The sequence below is a fragment of the Gymnogyps californianus genome, chromosome 27, assembly GCF_018139145.2.
Source record: "Gymnogyps californianus isolate 813 chromosome 27, ASM1813914v2, whole genome shotgun sequence".
In the NCBI taxonomy this organism is placed as follows: domain Eukaryota; kingdom Metazoa; phylum Chordata; class Aves; order Accipitriformes; family Cathartidae; genus Gymnogyps; species Gymnogyps californianus.
The window spans coordinates 2,428,672-2,442,251 of record NC_059497.1 but is presented as its reverse complement, the minus strand read 5'-3'; the positions used below and the strand labels follow the sequence as shown (position 1 = coordinate 2,442,251).

General features: G+C 50.4%; 1 protein-coding gene across 2 annotated transcripts in view; it reads left to right on the top strand.

The window, feature by feature from the left end:
• RASSF5 (Ras association domain family member 5) overlaps positions 1-10,195 on the top strand; it is a 32,688-nt gene extending 22,493 nt beyond the window's left edge. For both annotated transcript variants that reach the window (XM_050911515.1, XM_050911516.1), the window contains 4 exons: positions 6,245-6,358; positions 7,962-8,259; positions 8,646-8,761; positions 10,038-10,195. In XM_050911515.1, the coding sequence (XP_050767472.1) occupies positions 6,245-6,358; positions 7,962-8,259; positions 8,646-8,761; positions 10,038-10,190 (681 nt within the window). In that variant the 3' untranslated portion in view covers positions 10,191-10,195. The remainder of the gene's footprint in view (positions 1-6,244; positions 6,359-7,961; positions 8,260-8,645; positions 8,762-10,037) is intronic.
• Positions 10,196-13,580: the final 3,385 nt, after the last annotated feature.

Sequence of the window (13,580 nt, the reverse complement as noted above, 5' to 3'; positions counted from 1 at the left end):
AGCAGCACTGCTCTTCCCAGGCCATGGCTGCCCTTCCCAGGGCTCCCCCCCCGCCGCAACGCTGGTGCTGCTGGGCTGGTTCAGGCCCTGCTCGCAGGCGGTTTTTGGTCTGTAAAACAGAAAAGCAGAGTCTCCAGCCGTGAGGTGTGCAGGGGGTTGGGGATGGATGGTGTGGTCACTGCTGGCGGCTCATGGTCTAGCTGTGCCTGAGCATCACTGCCATGAACGGCAAGAAGAGGTGAAGGGGTGAGCCCTTGGAGCCCCAGTGCCCTTTATGGTCCCACAGGGCTCCCCCAGCCCTAAATAGCTGCCGGAGCCAGGACGGCACCGCGCTGGGTCCCGTGGGACAGCTGGCTTGGCTGTGCATTAGCTCTGCTCCAGTGGCCTCGCTGCTCGGCCCCGGGTGGAGCGTGTCCCTCGGGTTTTGTCCGGGCGCTGTCGCGTGCGCTGTGCTCGTCAGCCCCGTGGTGGGATTGCTGCATAGAAAGAGATTATTAAAACTTTCTTTCCCTTGAGTCCGAGGGTGTAGGAGGAGGATGAGCTGGCGGCGGCTGGTGCAGTAGGATTATTCCTGTGCTGTCCCTGGGGTGGAAATGAAGAGCTTTTTTGCAATGCTGGCAGTGTTTTGTTGCAGTATTGGTCCAGTTGACTCTCGTAACGTTGCAGTTTTCCCTTTAAAATCGAAGCAGTTGTAAGAACTGGCGTAGCTACATTTCAAGCCCGCTTAGATGTTCGCACTGTGGAAGTGGTAACTTCTAGTTTGGTTTTTGCACCACAACTGACGTGTAAGGGACGAGGGGCTGGGGAGTCCCACGCTGCTTTATGCCATATGCACAACCTGCTCTTTCGGAGATGCATCTTTAAATCCATGGCTGCGTCGCAGCTGCTGGCAGAGCCGGGAGCCCCGTGCAAGGTCGCTGGTTTTGTTTTCCAGTGCAGGTTGGTTGCTCTCTGCACACCTTAAATTGTGCTGCAGTGGAAACAGTTAAACCATCTGTCACTGACACTGGGGGCTTAATAAAAGCAAATTAATTCCACACCGGGTGGAAGATGACTTATAACTCTAAGAGAACATAATATGGCCGTTAAAACCTGTATTTGTCAAATTGTCATAATGCAGGGTTTCTTTTTCAATTACAATTGCACGTGGAAGGGGAGAGAACAACCTGTTACGCGTAGCTGTGGCCGCGCGATCATGTAAATTGTCAGAGTTGTGACGGCTGAGGGTTGGAAGCCCATTTGCTTGGGGCAATCCTGACATCAGGGTGTTCGCTCTTCCAGCCGCAGACGAAGGCTCGGCATGGCGGAGGTGCTGTGCTGCTCTCGGGGTTTGGCCGTGCCGGCTGAGCAGCGGGTGCCGGTGCCGGTGTGCTCCTGTGTGCAGTGGGATCCTGGGGTCTGTGGATGCTTTGGCTTATGTTTGGGTTAGTCAAAACAAATAGAGGTGGTAAATAAATAAATTATGGGTTTCTTTCCTAATACGTTTTCCCAGACTAAGGTCTGAGTATCAAGAAGCTGTGGGATGGGCAGAGAAAGGCAGCGATTTGGGGAAAACCTTCACGCAGGTGGGACCTGAGCTGCCTGCTGCCTTCCCTGCCGCTGCCAGGGCGGGAGCAGCAGGCGAGAGGGGCAAAACTGCCCTCCTGCCAGAGCAGCGTATCCCAGCCGCCGGCTGATTCCAGCTCCTGGGAACAAAATTCCATCTCCACCAGCAGCAGCAGGGCAGCTTTGGGTGCCTCGGCAGGGTCCCGCTGCCGTGGGAGCGCTGGGGAGGCTGCTCAGCAGAGCTCTGCGGCGCAGCTGACCCTGTGCCTCGCTGGAGGAGTACGAGTGTTTTGCGAGGATCGGGGTGCGCTGGGGGAGCCGGGGGGGCTGAGCAAGCCGAGAGACCAGCAGGTACATCTGATCTGCCAAGATGCATGTGTGGGGAAGGCTGGACACCAGGGGCTGGGCAGCAGTTTGTTGATGGAGTTGTGTAGGGGCATGGTGCAAGACCTGTGACGTGGTGCCACCAGCACCGTGGTCCTGAGCCAGGCTTCCTGCTCCTCCTCCTGTGAGTGATTTAGGTTCCCCGGAGCACGAAGCAATTAGCGTCTGCTGTATGCCTGCTGTGAAACCCTGGGGACCGGCACCGCTCCAGGCTCCTGCGGTCCTGGGTGCACCGTGCGTCCTCCATGGAAACCGGGTGGCATCAGCGCACGAGCTGCTCCAAAAGCTCTTAATTGCTGGTACACGCTGTTTTCCTCAGCTGGAAACATCACAAGAGGGGAGGGACATGCCCCGCTGGGGAGAAACAAATTGCAGTGACAGGGATGGACTGAGCCGCTCTGTTTGCTTTTGCTGTGCGTGTCTGGGTGGATGCTGGTCTGCACCGGGTTGTGTTTGTGCCATGGATGAAGTGTAGCGTACGTGCACAGCATGCCTTACCGCTGCAGCTGTGCCGTGCAGCTACAAGTCTCTCTGCATGCAGGAGGGGACGGTCCCGGGGTCTCGCTTGCTGTGGGATTGGGGTGGGGGCTGGCCCTGGGGGGTGGCAGCACGGCTGTGCCCATCTCCAGCGCTGTGAAATGGGTGACATGAGGAAGTGGAGGGTTTCTGAGTGCACATATTCTGTTAACTTAAAGGGAAGTTTTTTTGGGTTTTGTTTTTTTTGTTTTTTTTTTTTTTTTCCCCAGCGCTACTTTTGAAAATCTCTACCCTTGGCATTATTTTTCAGGACTCCCATGCCAGCCCAGCACCTGTGTGCGGCCATGTAAGATCTATTGCAGTCAATAGACTGCAGTGAAGTATGTGCCTAAGGACTTTGACAAATTGGGGAGTTGAAATTGCCATTATGATAAGTGGATGTTTATGTGCAATTCTTAAATACCCCAGGAAAGCTTTGCTTTTATTTTCTTAAGGCACCGAACAAGAAGGAGACTAATACAATGTCAGTGTTCCTCCATTGGGTTACTGCTCCGGATCGGTGTTTCGAGAGGTCTCGTACTGTTTGCCAGTCTCGAGTAGAAATTGTGAAATCTCACTTGGGAATCGCTTGAATGAATTCAGAGTCCCAGGACTGTAGCCATCTTGCCAGATTGCAACCAGGATTTCAGTTTGTCCTGTGCTTGATTCTCCTCCTAAAAGAAATATCATGGGTAGCCTGGGGCGATACTGGCTTATTTACAGCTTACTGCATCCTGGTCTCATGTGCTGCAGGGCTGCCTGGGAAGAGACGGGCTTTGCTCCCAAAGTTGCTTTTTCACCCCCCCCCCCTTTTTTTTTTTTTTTTCCCCCCTTCTTGGAGGTTACAGGTTTTGTTCTGTACCGGCCTTGATAGCACATCCCTTCACGCTTTCTGCTCTCTGCTAATGCTAACTTCTGAGCAAGCCCACATAAAATATGGGAGCGCTGCTCGCAGTTTCAGGCAGTGCTGGCAAAATATATTCATAGTCTGTCTCTGGGGAAGGTGGTGAGTTATGGAAAGGCAGCAGAGCGCTGTGCTGTGAAATCCGGCCCACTGAGCATAGTCCAAGACACGCAGAGGCTTGTTTGCAGCGGGTCCGGATTTTGGGATGCTGAAGGCTGTGCTTTAGAGGAGACCCGCTCTCCTGGCTGGATGGAAAGACCCTCCGCTGAAGGGCTTTGGGTAACCCAGGCTAAAGTGGGATCAAACCTTGAAGCACAAGATAAGCCTCACGTAGGGAGTTTCCAGTGGTCTCGTGGCAATGAAGTCATCAAGGCTTCTTCAGTGCCACTGTCGGACCCGCGTCCCGCTGCTGGCAAGGCAGCGGCTGAAGGAGCCGGTGAAGAGCTCCAGCAATCGTGCGAAGGAGTGAACAGCGTGTATTGCTGCAGGCTGCAATTCTCGCTGCTCGTTTGCATCTGGCACCATGGTTTGACGTGATCGGCGTCCCCGGGCTGGAGACGTGCTGAGGGCAGGAGTTCAGCTGCGGTGCCTCGTGCGGAACGCTACTCAGCCGTGTGTCCTCGCAGGCTGCCCGCAGAGAGCTGCGGTGCATTCGGCACGGTCCTGCCCTTGCAGCAGGTTATCTCCCATGAGGAGACCCAAAGGTGGCTGCTGGGCTTTACTGTGCAGCCAGGAAACTCCTGGGTTAGTTTAGCTCCCTGTATTTAATTTTTTTAATAAATTCACAAGTGGGCTAAGAAAATCTGCATTTACCTCAGGGTCACATGAGTCCTTGCTTCCATCTCACGATTACAGGAGCCGTTAACTCTGCAACAGACTGTTCTAGATGGACGCTGAAGGTGAGCGGGTGCTTTTGTCCCGAGTACCTGCTGGGCTTGTTGGCACAGTCCCCAGGGGATGGGGATGGGATGCAGGGGGACGTCCCCAGAAGCACTTGCTGCCTGTTTGCCGGGGGCATAGCTGTGGCTCAGTAGCTTCAGCTTTGTGCTCTGGGTTTCCCTCCCCTCCTTGCCCCCCCTGCCTGGTGCAGGCAAAGCATCGGCACCCGAGGATGCCCCGGGAGCCTCGAGGGGCTCTGCAGCTGCCGAGGCTGCGCTTGAACTCTTAGGGTGGGAACGCACAAAATCCCTGCCCGTATGTGCTGGCACGTCCTTTCCTGCCTTCCAGCTGGTTTTTGGAAAAGAGTTCGCTGGTTCTCGTGTTCCTGCAGTGCCTGAGCGTGCCTGGGCTCTGCTGTCACGCTGAGCGCGATGGTGGAGGATCGCGTCCTGACATTTCATTTCCAGGGTGTCCGTGGGCCTTCGCAGCCTGTGCCACGGTACTTGGGCAGATGGGAGGTGGGAGCGTGGCTCAGGCTCTCACTTGAGGCTGCTACAAACCTTCTCTGCACAAAACCATCTGCAACTGCGTGTTCCCGGTGCCTCATCAGAGCCTCCCTCCCGGCTCCCCTGACACCGTTCCTACTCTCTCCTTGTCTCGCCCGTCCCCGGAGGAAGGCGGCCGGCATCCCACGAGCCTTGCTGCAAGCTGAACGTGTCACCTGCCTTCGAGGCTGGCTTGCCTCACTTGCCAGCGAGGAGGCTGAGTGGCCAGAGACATCTCCCTGGGGCCAGGCGGGAGCAGTGGGGTGCAGGGGCAGGCAGGGCTTGGCGGTGGTTTGCATGCTTTCCTCCAGTGTACCCCAGAGATGTATGCTCTGGCCCTCTTCTGCAGAAAGCACCTTGCTTTTCCTCTTTTAGCTGGCCTGTAACGGGCACCGTGGTCCTGCTCCCCTCTAGCGCAGCTCTTGCAGCCGCTCCGACCCCACGGCAGCATCCTCCTGGCCTGGACTGTGCCCCCGGTCCCGAGTCGGCTGAGCCCGTGCTGCCGGCAGCGCTGGGCTCTGCTCCGGCACTTTATGCAAACCTGTTCATTGCCTTTCTGTTTAAATGCTGTAAACCCTTGGTTGCATTTGGAAAGCTCCCACAAGTTGCAGCTCCACAACAGGATTGTGTTTTCCTGTTATTCATTAGCAAAATTTCCATATGTGACCCGCAGGTAAAGCCCACCTACGCGCTGAATCTGTCGCTTTACGTCCCAAGAGGAAATTGCCCAAAACCTGAGGGAGAAGCAGCAGCCGTCATCCTCCCAGCGAGCCCACACATGGGCAGACGCTGAATGGTTTCTGACACGGGCTGGGATGCCTTGACTGGGTTTGCAGTGACTGATTTATTAGTCGTGCAGCCAGCTTGCTGCTTGTCTGATTTTACTGCTCTGAGCTATAATTTCCAAAGCTTTGGACAAGAGCAGTGAGGAGTAATCCAGCAGAGATTTAACTTCAGGTTCTGCCTGGGTGAACCTGCTGGAAGGTGGTTGAGGAGCACCCCGGGTTTTTAAGGGGGTGCCTGGCTTGGGTAGACAGAGCCATGAATACCAGAAATAGGATGTGATTTTTTTTATTTTTTTTTTCCCCACCTGCATTGCAAGAAGCAAAGAAACGCTCGGCAGGTGCAGGTGGCTCTTTTCTGAAAGCGGGTTTTAGAGGCTGGATTCTTTGTCCTGGTTTGTACTGGGACGTCTTTACTGCTCTGTGCCTCAGTGTCCCACTAACTGGTGGGTTTTGTGTTACCCTCCGCTGCCTGTTACTGGTGTACAGAGGTGGTTTGGGGCAGGGACGTGGCATCCCACACGCTTAGCCTCTTGGCCGTAGGGGCCATCTCCACCTGCGCCATCGCTGCTAGCGTGAGGATCTGCGCAGCCTCTTTGTTTCTGCGTTTCCCAAGAAAAAGTAGAGCTGAGCAGATGCAGTGTTACCCGATACGTAAAACAGCTAAAGCCTGTCCCTTCTGATTTCAGAATGTAACACAAACAGTAGAAGAAGAAAAACCCGAGCCTCCGACCATCCAGGAGATCAAACAGAAAATTGAAAAATACAATGCAAAAGTTACAAACTGCCTGTTGATGAAGCTGGTATGTATTGGGCTCTCTTTACCTAACACGCAGAAAGACTGCTGCTGGTTTCTCTGGGCTGTGAACGGAGCCAGGCTGTAGGAAGGCGTCTCCAAGGCAAGAGGGCCTGTGGCTGTCGAGCTGTTCCTGTCTTCCTTACCTGATCTGCTTTTTCTCCTGCTCTGTCCTGCTTGGGTTTCCTTAGTTTTGGTCACAGACACTTGAGAGAACCCTTCCCTGCCTCCATCCCTTCTCGACTGGGAATGCTGGCACAGTAATCTCTGGCCAGCGTGTGCTGCAAATGACTTGCCGCAAATAGACGAGCCCACGTTGTTCTAGCGGGGATGAGTCACGGTAAAACTCGGGCTGCGACACTGCAGTTCAGCAGCTGTCGCAAAGTGGATTTAGAAACACAAAGTGGATTTAGAAACACAAAATGGATTTAGAAACACGAAGCCTTTCTAGAAAGAGATGCTTTTCTCCTCTCCACTGCCAGGCTTGCTTAAGCAGAGGTCTGAGAACCACAGTGGATGCCTTATATTTTGAAGCTTTGATTCCAAACTTGCTTATCACCACCTGTAAGTAAAGCCTTGGTGATATGTGGTGAGAAGACAAGGAAATAACCTCTTTTACAAACTAGAGTACTGCAAAGGTACAAACTTCACGGGATCTTAGAGGGGTGGAAGCTTCTTAAAAAGTGAAATAATTAAATTGTAGAACTTCCAAGAACAGGAGGTACGTAACTCCCTGGTGCTTGCTAACATCTGAAAATAAACCTGAAATTTATTTAAAATAGTAGATCTTACAACAATTTCCTTTGTGAAGGCTGCACAGTAACTTCTGCTGGAATGTCTTGCCCGTGGATTTTTATCAGCCCTTGACTTATAGGAGTCATTGGGGACCCAAATGTTTACTCGAATTACTTCGCTTGAGGCTCAGCAAAAATACCGTCTTGGGACTTGATACAGTCCTGGGACTCGACTGGGCTGAGCCGCGGGTGGTGGCCCTTCGGTGGGACCACAGGCCGGTGCTCCCGGCACCTGAGGTCGACCCTTGGCTTGTTTCTGCCTGGCACCCACGGATGGACTGTACAGAGCCAGGCTTTTCTCTTGATTTCCGCATTTTTGCAGAGGTGAGGGACCTGTCACGAGAATGATGATTTATTACACGGAGATGTGAGAATCCCATAAGCGGGGCATAAAACGTGAGGAATACGGTTGGGAGATCCTGCTGAACATGAGGGTAGAGACGTCCCAGAGGTTTCAAATCCTCAGTTAAGTGCAACTACAAATTACATGTAATGGTTTCCATAACTGACTTGTAGCAGTGTCGGTTTTAAGTAAGACAAGATCGCACAGACACGAGGAAGGGATGAGTCATTACCGAGTGGAAAGAACAGGAGAAAATCAATAGTGACTAACCTGAAATTACTGGTTACTTTTTACATGATTAATAAGAAACCCTCAAAATCCTAGCAGTACCAAGGGGTGGAAAGTCCTGCAGTCACCCCGCAGGCTGCAGCACTGAAAACACTGAAACTACAAGGACTGAAAGCCCCTTGTAGTGGGGGGAAGGACTGGAAAGGCTCCCTGGAGCCTGACTCCCCCCCTCTCCTTTGCTTTAGAATGACGATGGGACGTACACGGGTTTCATTAAAGTGCATTTGAAACTGCGCCGCCCCGTGACGGTACCGGCAGGGATCCGGCCGCAGTCCATCTACGATGCCCTCAAGGAGGTGAACCTGGCCGATATGACGGACAAGAGAACCTCGTTCTACTTGCCGCTGGATGCCATCAAGCAGCTCCACATCAGCAGCACGACCACGGTGAGCGAGGTGATCCAGGGCCTCCTGAAGAAATTCATGGTGGTGGATAATCCCCAGAAGTTTGCACTTTTCAAGGAGATGCGGAAAGATGGGCAAGGTGAGTTCACGCCCCCGGACCCGCCAGCTTTCCTGCGGCTGAGAGTTTTGCTTACTATTTTGTGTTGCAGAAACATACCCAAAGCATTCCTCTAGGACTCCGTGGTGTGTCAGGCAGGCAGGGTCTAAATTTCAGACGAATAAATGGCCAGACCTCCACAGGAGGTGATGCTGCTTAAGTTAACGAGGAATTACTAGTTCTCAGAAGGGGCCCGAAGCCACCTAAGACCTTACAGAGATCGTTACGGATCTGTGTTAGAGACTCAGCTACTACCACTATGATCCTGAGCAGCATGAACCGCTTTTACATGCTCCAGTTGACCTCCTGAGCTTTCCTCCGCCCTGGCAGCCAAGATCTCACTGTGGATGTCTGCTGTCCCCTTGCAGTGCTCTTCCAGAAGCTCCCTCTCACCGAGTACCCCCTGTACCTCCGGCTGCTGGCGGGCCCCGACACAGATGTGCTCAGTTTTGTGCTGAAGGAAAATGAAACAGGGGAAGTTGAGGTATGTCGGTGACTCTTGCCCTTCGTTTTTACATGAACGTTAACAGCGTTGCGGAGCACGTGGCAGCGTTGCAGAGCTGGGAGATGTACGGCAGAGGCAGCAGGGGTGAAGCAGTGCCATGCAGGCAAGGCTGTTTCCTGCTAAAGGGCCTGGGTTTGCCTTCTGAAATACTGAGTGTGATACCAACTTTTCTCCAAACTTAAATCACCAGCTGAATGGACTGCTTGTACCTTACTTAAAAAAAAAAAACAACAACAAACCAAAACAAAACCAAAAATGTTTTGGTCATTTATTGCTCCTAAATTATGTTGATTTTTAAAAAAATTTAAACTTGAGCTGTGAAAATGCTGAGGCCAGTTTTGATGGCCAACCCATAATCTGTTTACAGAACCAAGCAACGCCACTCCAGGGTTAATCCTCAATAATGAGATTAGCTAAACACTAAGTAATCCATTAATTTAAGTAGAAGCCAGGGACACTCAGGTAATAAATTCACAGTCGGTTTTTGGTTGCAATCATGCTCCCCACCACGACGAAGGCAAATGGTGGGAGCTGCTGCATCCCACGGGATTCTGCCTCCCATGCTGGGAGCGGCTCCGTGCCGCGGGGTGGTTCAGGACGTGCTGTGCTGCCAGAGGAGCGGGACTGCAGTTGGTAAGGACGCTGCAGGAATGCCGGCTTCCCGCGGCAGTGCTGAGCAGACAGAAAGCAGTATTTATTAAGTGATTGCAATCATCAGCCCGTGGCCTGCCTGTCCTCGCTGTCAGCCCGACGCTGTTGTAGGTGACAGCTGGAGCAGCCTGTCTGCTGGCACCCCGTGCCAAGAGCTTTTTCTGAAGCTCGAACAGTTTTGATAACTTTGCAATAAAATAAAGAGAACTGGCTCCTGCTGGGTAGCGTTGCCTGCTGGGACCTCGCTCCCCCTTCATAACAAGAAGTGCGGGTGAATGCTACATCAATTACTCCCATTTATATTTCAGTTCCTTAGGGAGCTGTGTCATCTCTTGCAGTGGGAGCTTTAATTCACCTGAGTAAAGAAGATTTCTATTAAATCTGCAGTCTCAGGCGCTCAGGACTGGGATGCTCCTTTATGCTGTAGCCCATTATCCTGTCTCTCTCACAACATGATGCTGTGAGATAAAGCTACCTGGAGATCAGATCCTTTTTTAAATGCCTTTTGTTGTTCCTCTTCACAGCTTCAGGGGAAAAAAACCCACAAAAGCAGTAAGGTGAATGGTGTGTGCTCACTTTCCCTCTGTTTCTGCTGTTTTTGCAGTGGGATGCATTCTCCATCCCAGAGCTACAGAACTTCTTGATGATACTGGACAAAGAAGAAAAGGACAAAATCCAGCAAGTGCAAAGGAAGTACGAGAAGTTTAAGCAGAGACTGCAACAGACCTTGAAAGAAGCCAGAGGCAAGCCTGGATAACCCTTCAGGAGGCACTGGGCATCAGACTAAGCTAGATACTATTTTTAAAATGAAAAGACACTTCTCAGGACACCTTATAGTAGTCACTCTCCCTCTTCATCCTTCCATTAAGGACTGGCTCACAGCACCCATAAAATGAACATATTGCATTTTCTTCTTCTGAAACCTCTTATCCCAGGACCAGGGCCAGTCAAAGAACGGGAAGCCTGTTTTCAAACTGTGCCCGTCACCGAACCAAACACAGCTGCTGGTTTGCTTTTCAGCTGTACCATCAGATGGAGAAGCTTCGTGGAAAATGCTCAGCGTTAAACCCAACAGGAACATCTACTGGCTAATGTTTTGAGCAGGGTAACGCTTGCTGTTGCCACTCCTCCCAGCAACTTGCTTGTTCTTGTTCGGAGGTGCTGCGGCTCGTTGCGTGTGCCCACGTGGCCGAGTTCTCATTTCGTAAGTAGAGCACAGGAAGCAGCAGATAAAGCGGAGGAGGTGGTTGCACCAAACCACGTGGGTGTTGCAGCTGTAACCAATGCCGGACGGACTTGTTCAGGGCTAAGATAGCCAGGGGAATGTAAAGTTATGACACCAAGGCAGCTGCAACACCCAAACAGTCTGTTAGTAAGCATTATTGAAACTTGGTAATATTAATTCCAGGAAAAGTCATCCATTTTGATTCTATTTAACTTCCAATTTTGAAAACAGATGTGAATTAAAGCAAATACCCCTGATGCTTAGCTACGTTAGCCAGAGTTTTACCAGTTTTCTACTCTGTAGGAATTGGGACCTATGTTTGAAGAAATTCTGTTTGAAGTGTAAAGATGATGGTTGGGGCATAGGCCGATGGTTCGATATTGAACGTTTAGCAATACATATCCAACAGACTAACCCAGGAAAACTCAAAACCGCTTTCACAGATCAAACTGATTTTGAGCTATGAACAGGTCTGGCACCGAGGGAGAGGAGCTCCAACCAGGGCCAGGGTGTGGAGGTGGCACCAAGAGCACAGGCTGCCTGTGCGGGAAAGCCTCAGCACCAGGAAGAGCAAGGGAACTATTAGCCTCAGATGCTTTCCGCCCACCACTCTCTCATACTATGCTTCCTCCTGCTAACCCTCCTTGCGCTTTCTCACCGCTCCTGTCCGTGACACACCATCCTCTCCCTCCCTGTGCCACTGTATGTGTTGTGTTCTCCTTCCCTCCCTCCCCACTTGCAATCGGTGCTCTGCCTGCGTGTCCAGGAAGGTTACCAGGTTTTGCTCTCTACGTGGAGCTAGGAGAGGACAGTGAAGTCTCTCTCTCCCTCTCTCAGGGCTCCCACCGTCTCCGATGCATGCACTGCGCATCCTTCATAAAAATCCTTGAGCTGGAGCGTCAGTTACTGCCATAACTCTAACCAGAGACCCTGATCTTGCTGACGCCATGCAGTGATCACTGAAGGGCAAGGAAGGCTGCGGGGATGCCAGTCTGAGAGAGGATGGTCCCCATGTTTCCTCTCGGTGCTTTGTACCGAGCACGCTGCACACAGCCAGGTTCAGTCTTCCCTCTGTTTACACAGGACACCGCAACAAAGCGTAAAGAGAAAACGGAACGTTAATACTAGCCGGAGTCAGATGGAGCACGTGAAAGGGTTTCATATTGACTTGATGAACAAGTGTCCCTTTGAGCTCGCTGTAGACTGCTGTGATCCCACCTGCGTGAAGTGGGAAGGGAGGCAACAGGTTATCGGGTAACAGTTACCACAGGGACAACGTGGAAGGGTCTAAAATTTACCTCAGTGCCTTTCTTTCCTTAAGTGTGAAAACTTTGCATTTGGGCTAAGGAGGAAGTTGGAAGGGGCTTTTGTCAAGAGGCCTTGTCAGTCCTGTCCCCCCAGTTGCCTAAAGTACTGTTGTGATGAGGCTGCTTTTGTCCGTAGAGGGACGAGGAACTGTTTTGTTTCCTTCTTGAAGGTGACTGCTTGGGATTCTCCCCCCCCCCCCCCGCCCCGGATTTATACTTGAGTATGTTTGTTTATAACCCATAAGAGAGTAACTGCATCACTTAAAGCCCCTCAGTTTGTATAAATGCCACTTTCTGCAAGCTTAGTTCCAGCTCATGTTTTAGTCAGTAGTGTAAAAGGGTTTGCTAACAGGGCTATGGCCTCTGGCACGCGGTGCAGGAAGGGCCTCCCAGCTGTACTGTACTCTACACCCAGATGACCTTTAACAACGTGGCGGCAGCCCAAATAGTGCAGCAGTTTTCATGCTCTGGGGCTGTTTGTCCATTTACAAGAATACTTATTACTTCACTATGCACTTGTGAAGTAATTTAAATAACATTTATCTAGTGCTTGGAGTCTTGAAAGCATTGTATAAATACTTCTGTTCGGTCAAGAGGAAGAACACTGTAAAAACTGCCATTGGTTCTGAGAAGTAAGATCCAGACGCTTGTTTTTAAATCCCTTATCTTTCTGGCTAAAAGTTGTAAAGATTTCTTTTTTGTTGTTGTTGTTGTTGTTTTCTACTAGAGTTTTGGTGACTGTCTCCCTCTCCCTTCCTGGAACCCAGCATGTCTTTGACATTTTGTAGAAGGCATGGCTTCTTATGCAATTACCGTGGATGCTGCTGAAAACCTCCTGCAAAGAGGAGGGCTGTTTCTTTTGGTTTTTTCAAGATACGGGGCATTTGAAGAGTTGGTAGATCTTGAAACTCAAATTCTCAACGGTCAGTTGAGCTGTGTGTAGGATAGAAGTATTGGCCCGTTCCTTAATTGCAAAATACTGTTGGCAGTGCCTTTGGTTAGTATATTGTCTTGCCTAGTTCGTGTGAATTTATTTTTCATGTCTATTGTAAAACATGTAAAATAATGTGTATAGAATGGAATAGTAAAGCTTCTATGGTAAAGTGAAATGCATTTTTGCAATGCTGTAATTTATTTTTACTACTCCCTAGTAATTCTATGGCATTTTTAAAAAATGTCTCACTTCCAGCTTTTTTGAAGGTTCTGAAACTACTTGTTCATATGCAGACAGTGTAAAAGACAATGAAAATAAAACTGTCAGTAATTAAAGAAATCTCTTTAACTTCTTTTTCTGGCGCCCTCCTATGGAACTGCCATGTATTAAGTCTAAAGGGAAAACACAGGAATCCTTTCTAGAAGTGAATTTAAATTTCTTAACCCTACTGTAAAGTGTTTAAGCTTCAGCTGAAGAGGTACAGAACATCTACCCCTGTGAAACCTGACCAAAGCGTTCCATTAATCTTCTCTTAATATTTTAGCTGGATTTGACAGAACTGCTATCCATGTCTGCCTGTGATAAATTACAGTTAATGTCATACATTTAAATGTATTTATATATATATATATATATATAAAAAAAATTATACAAACCATGAAAATCCAGCTAATAGAGTTC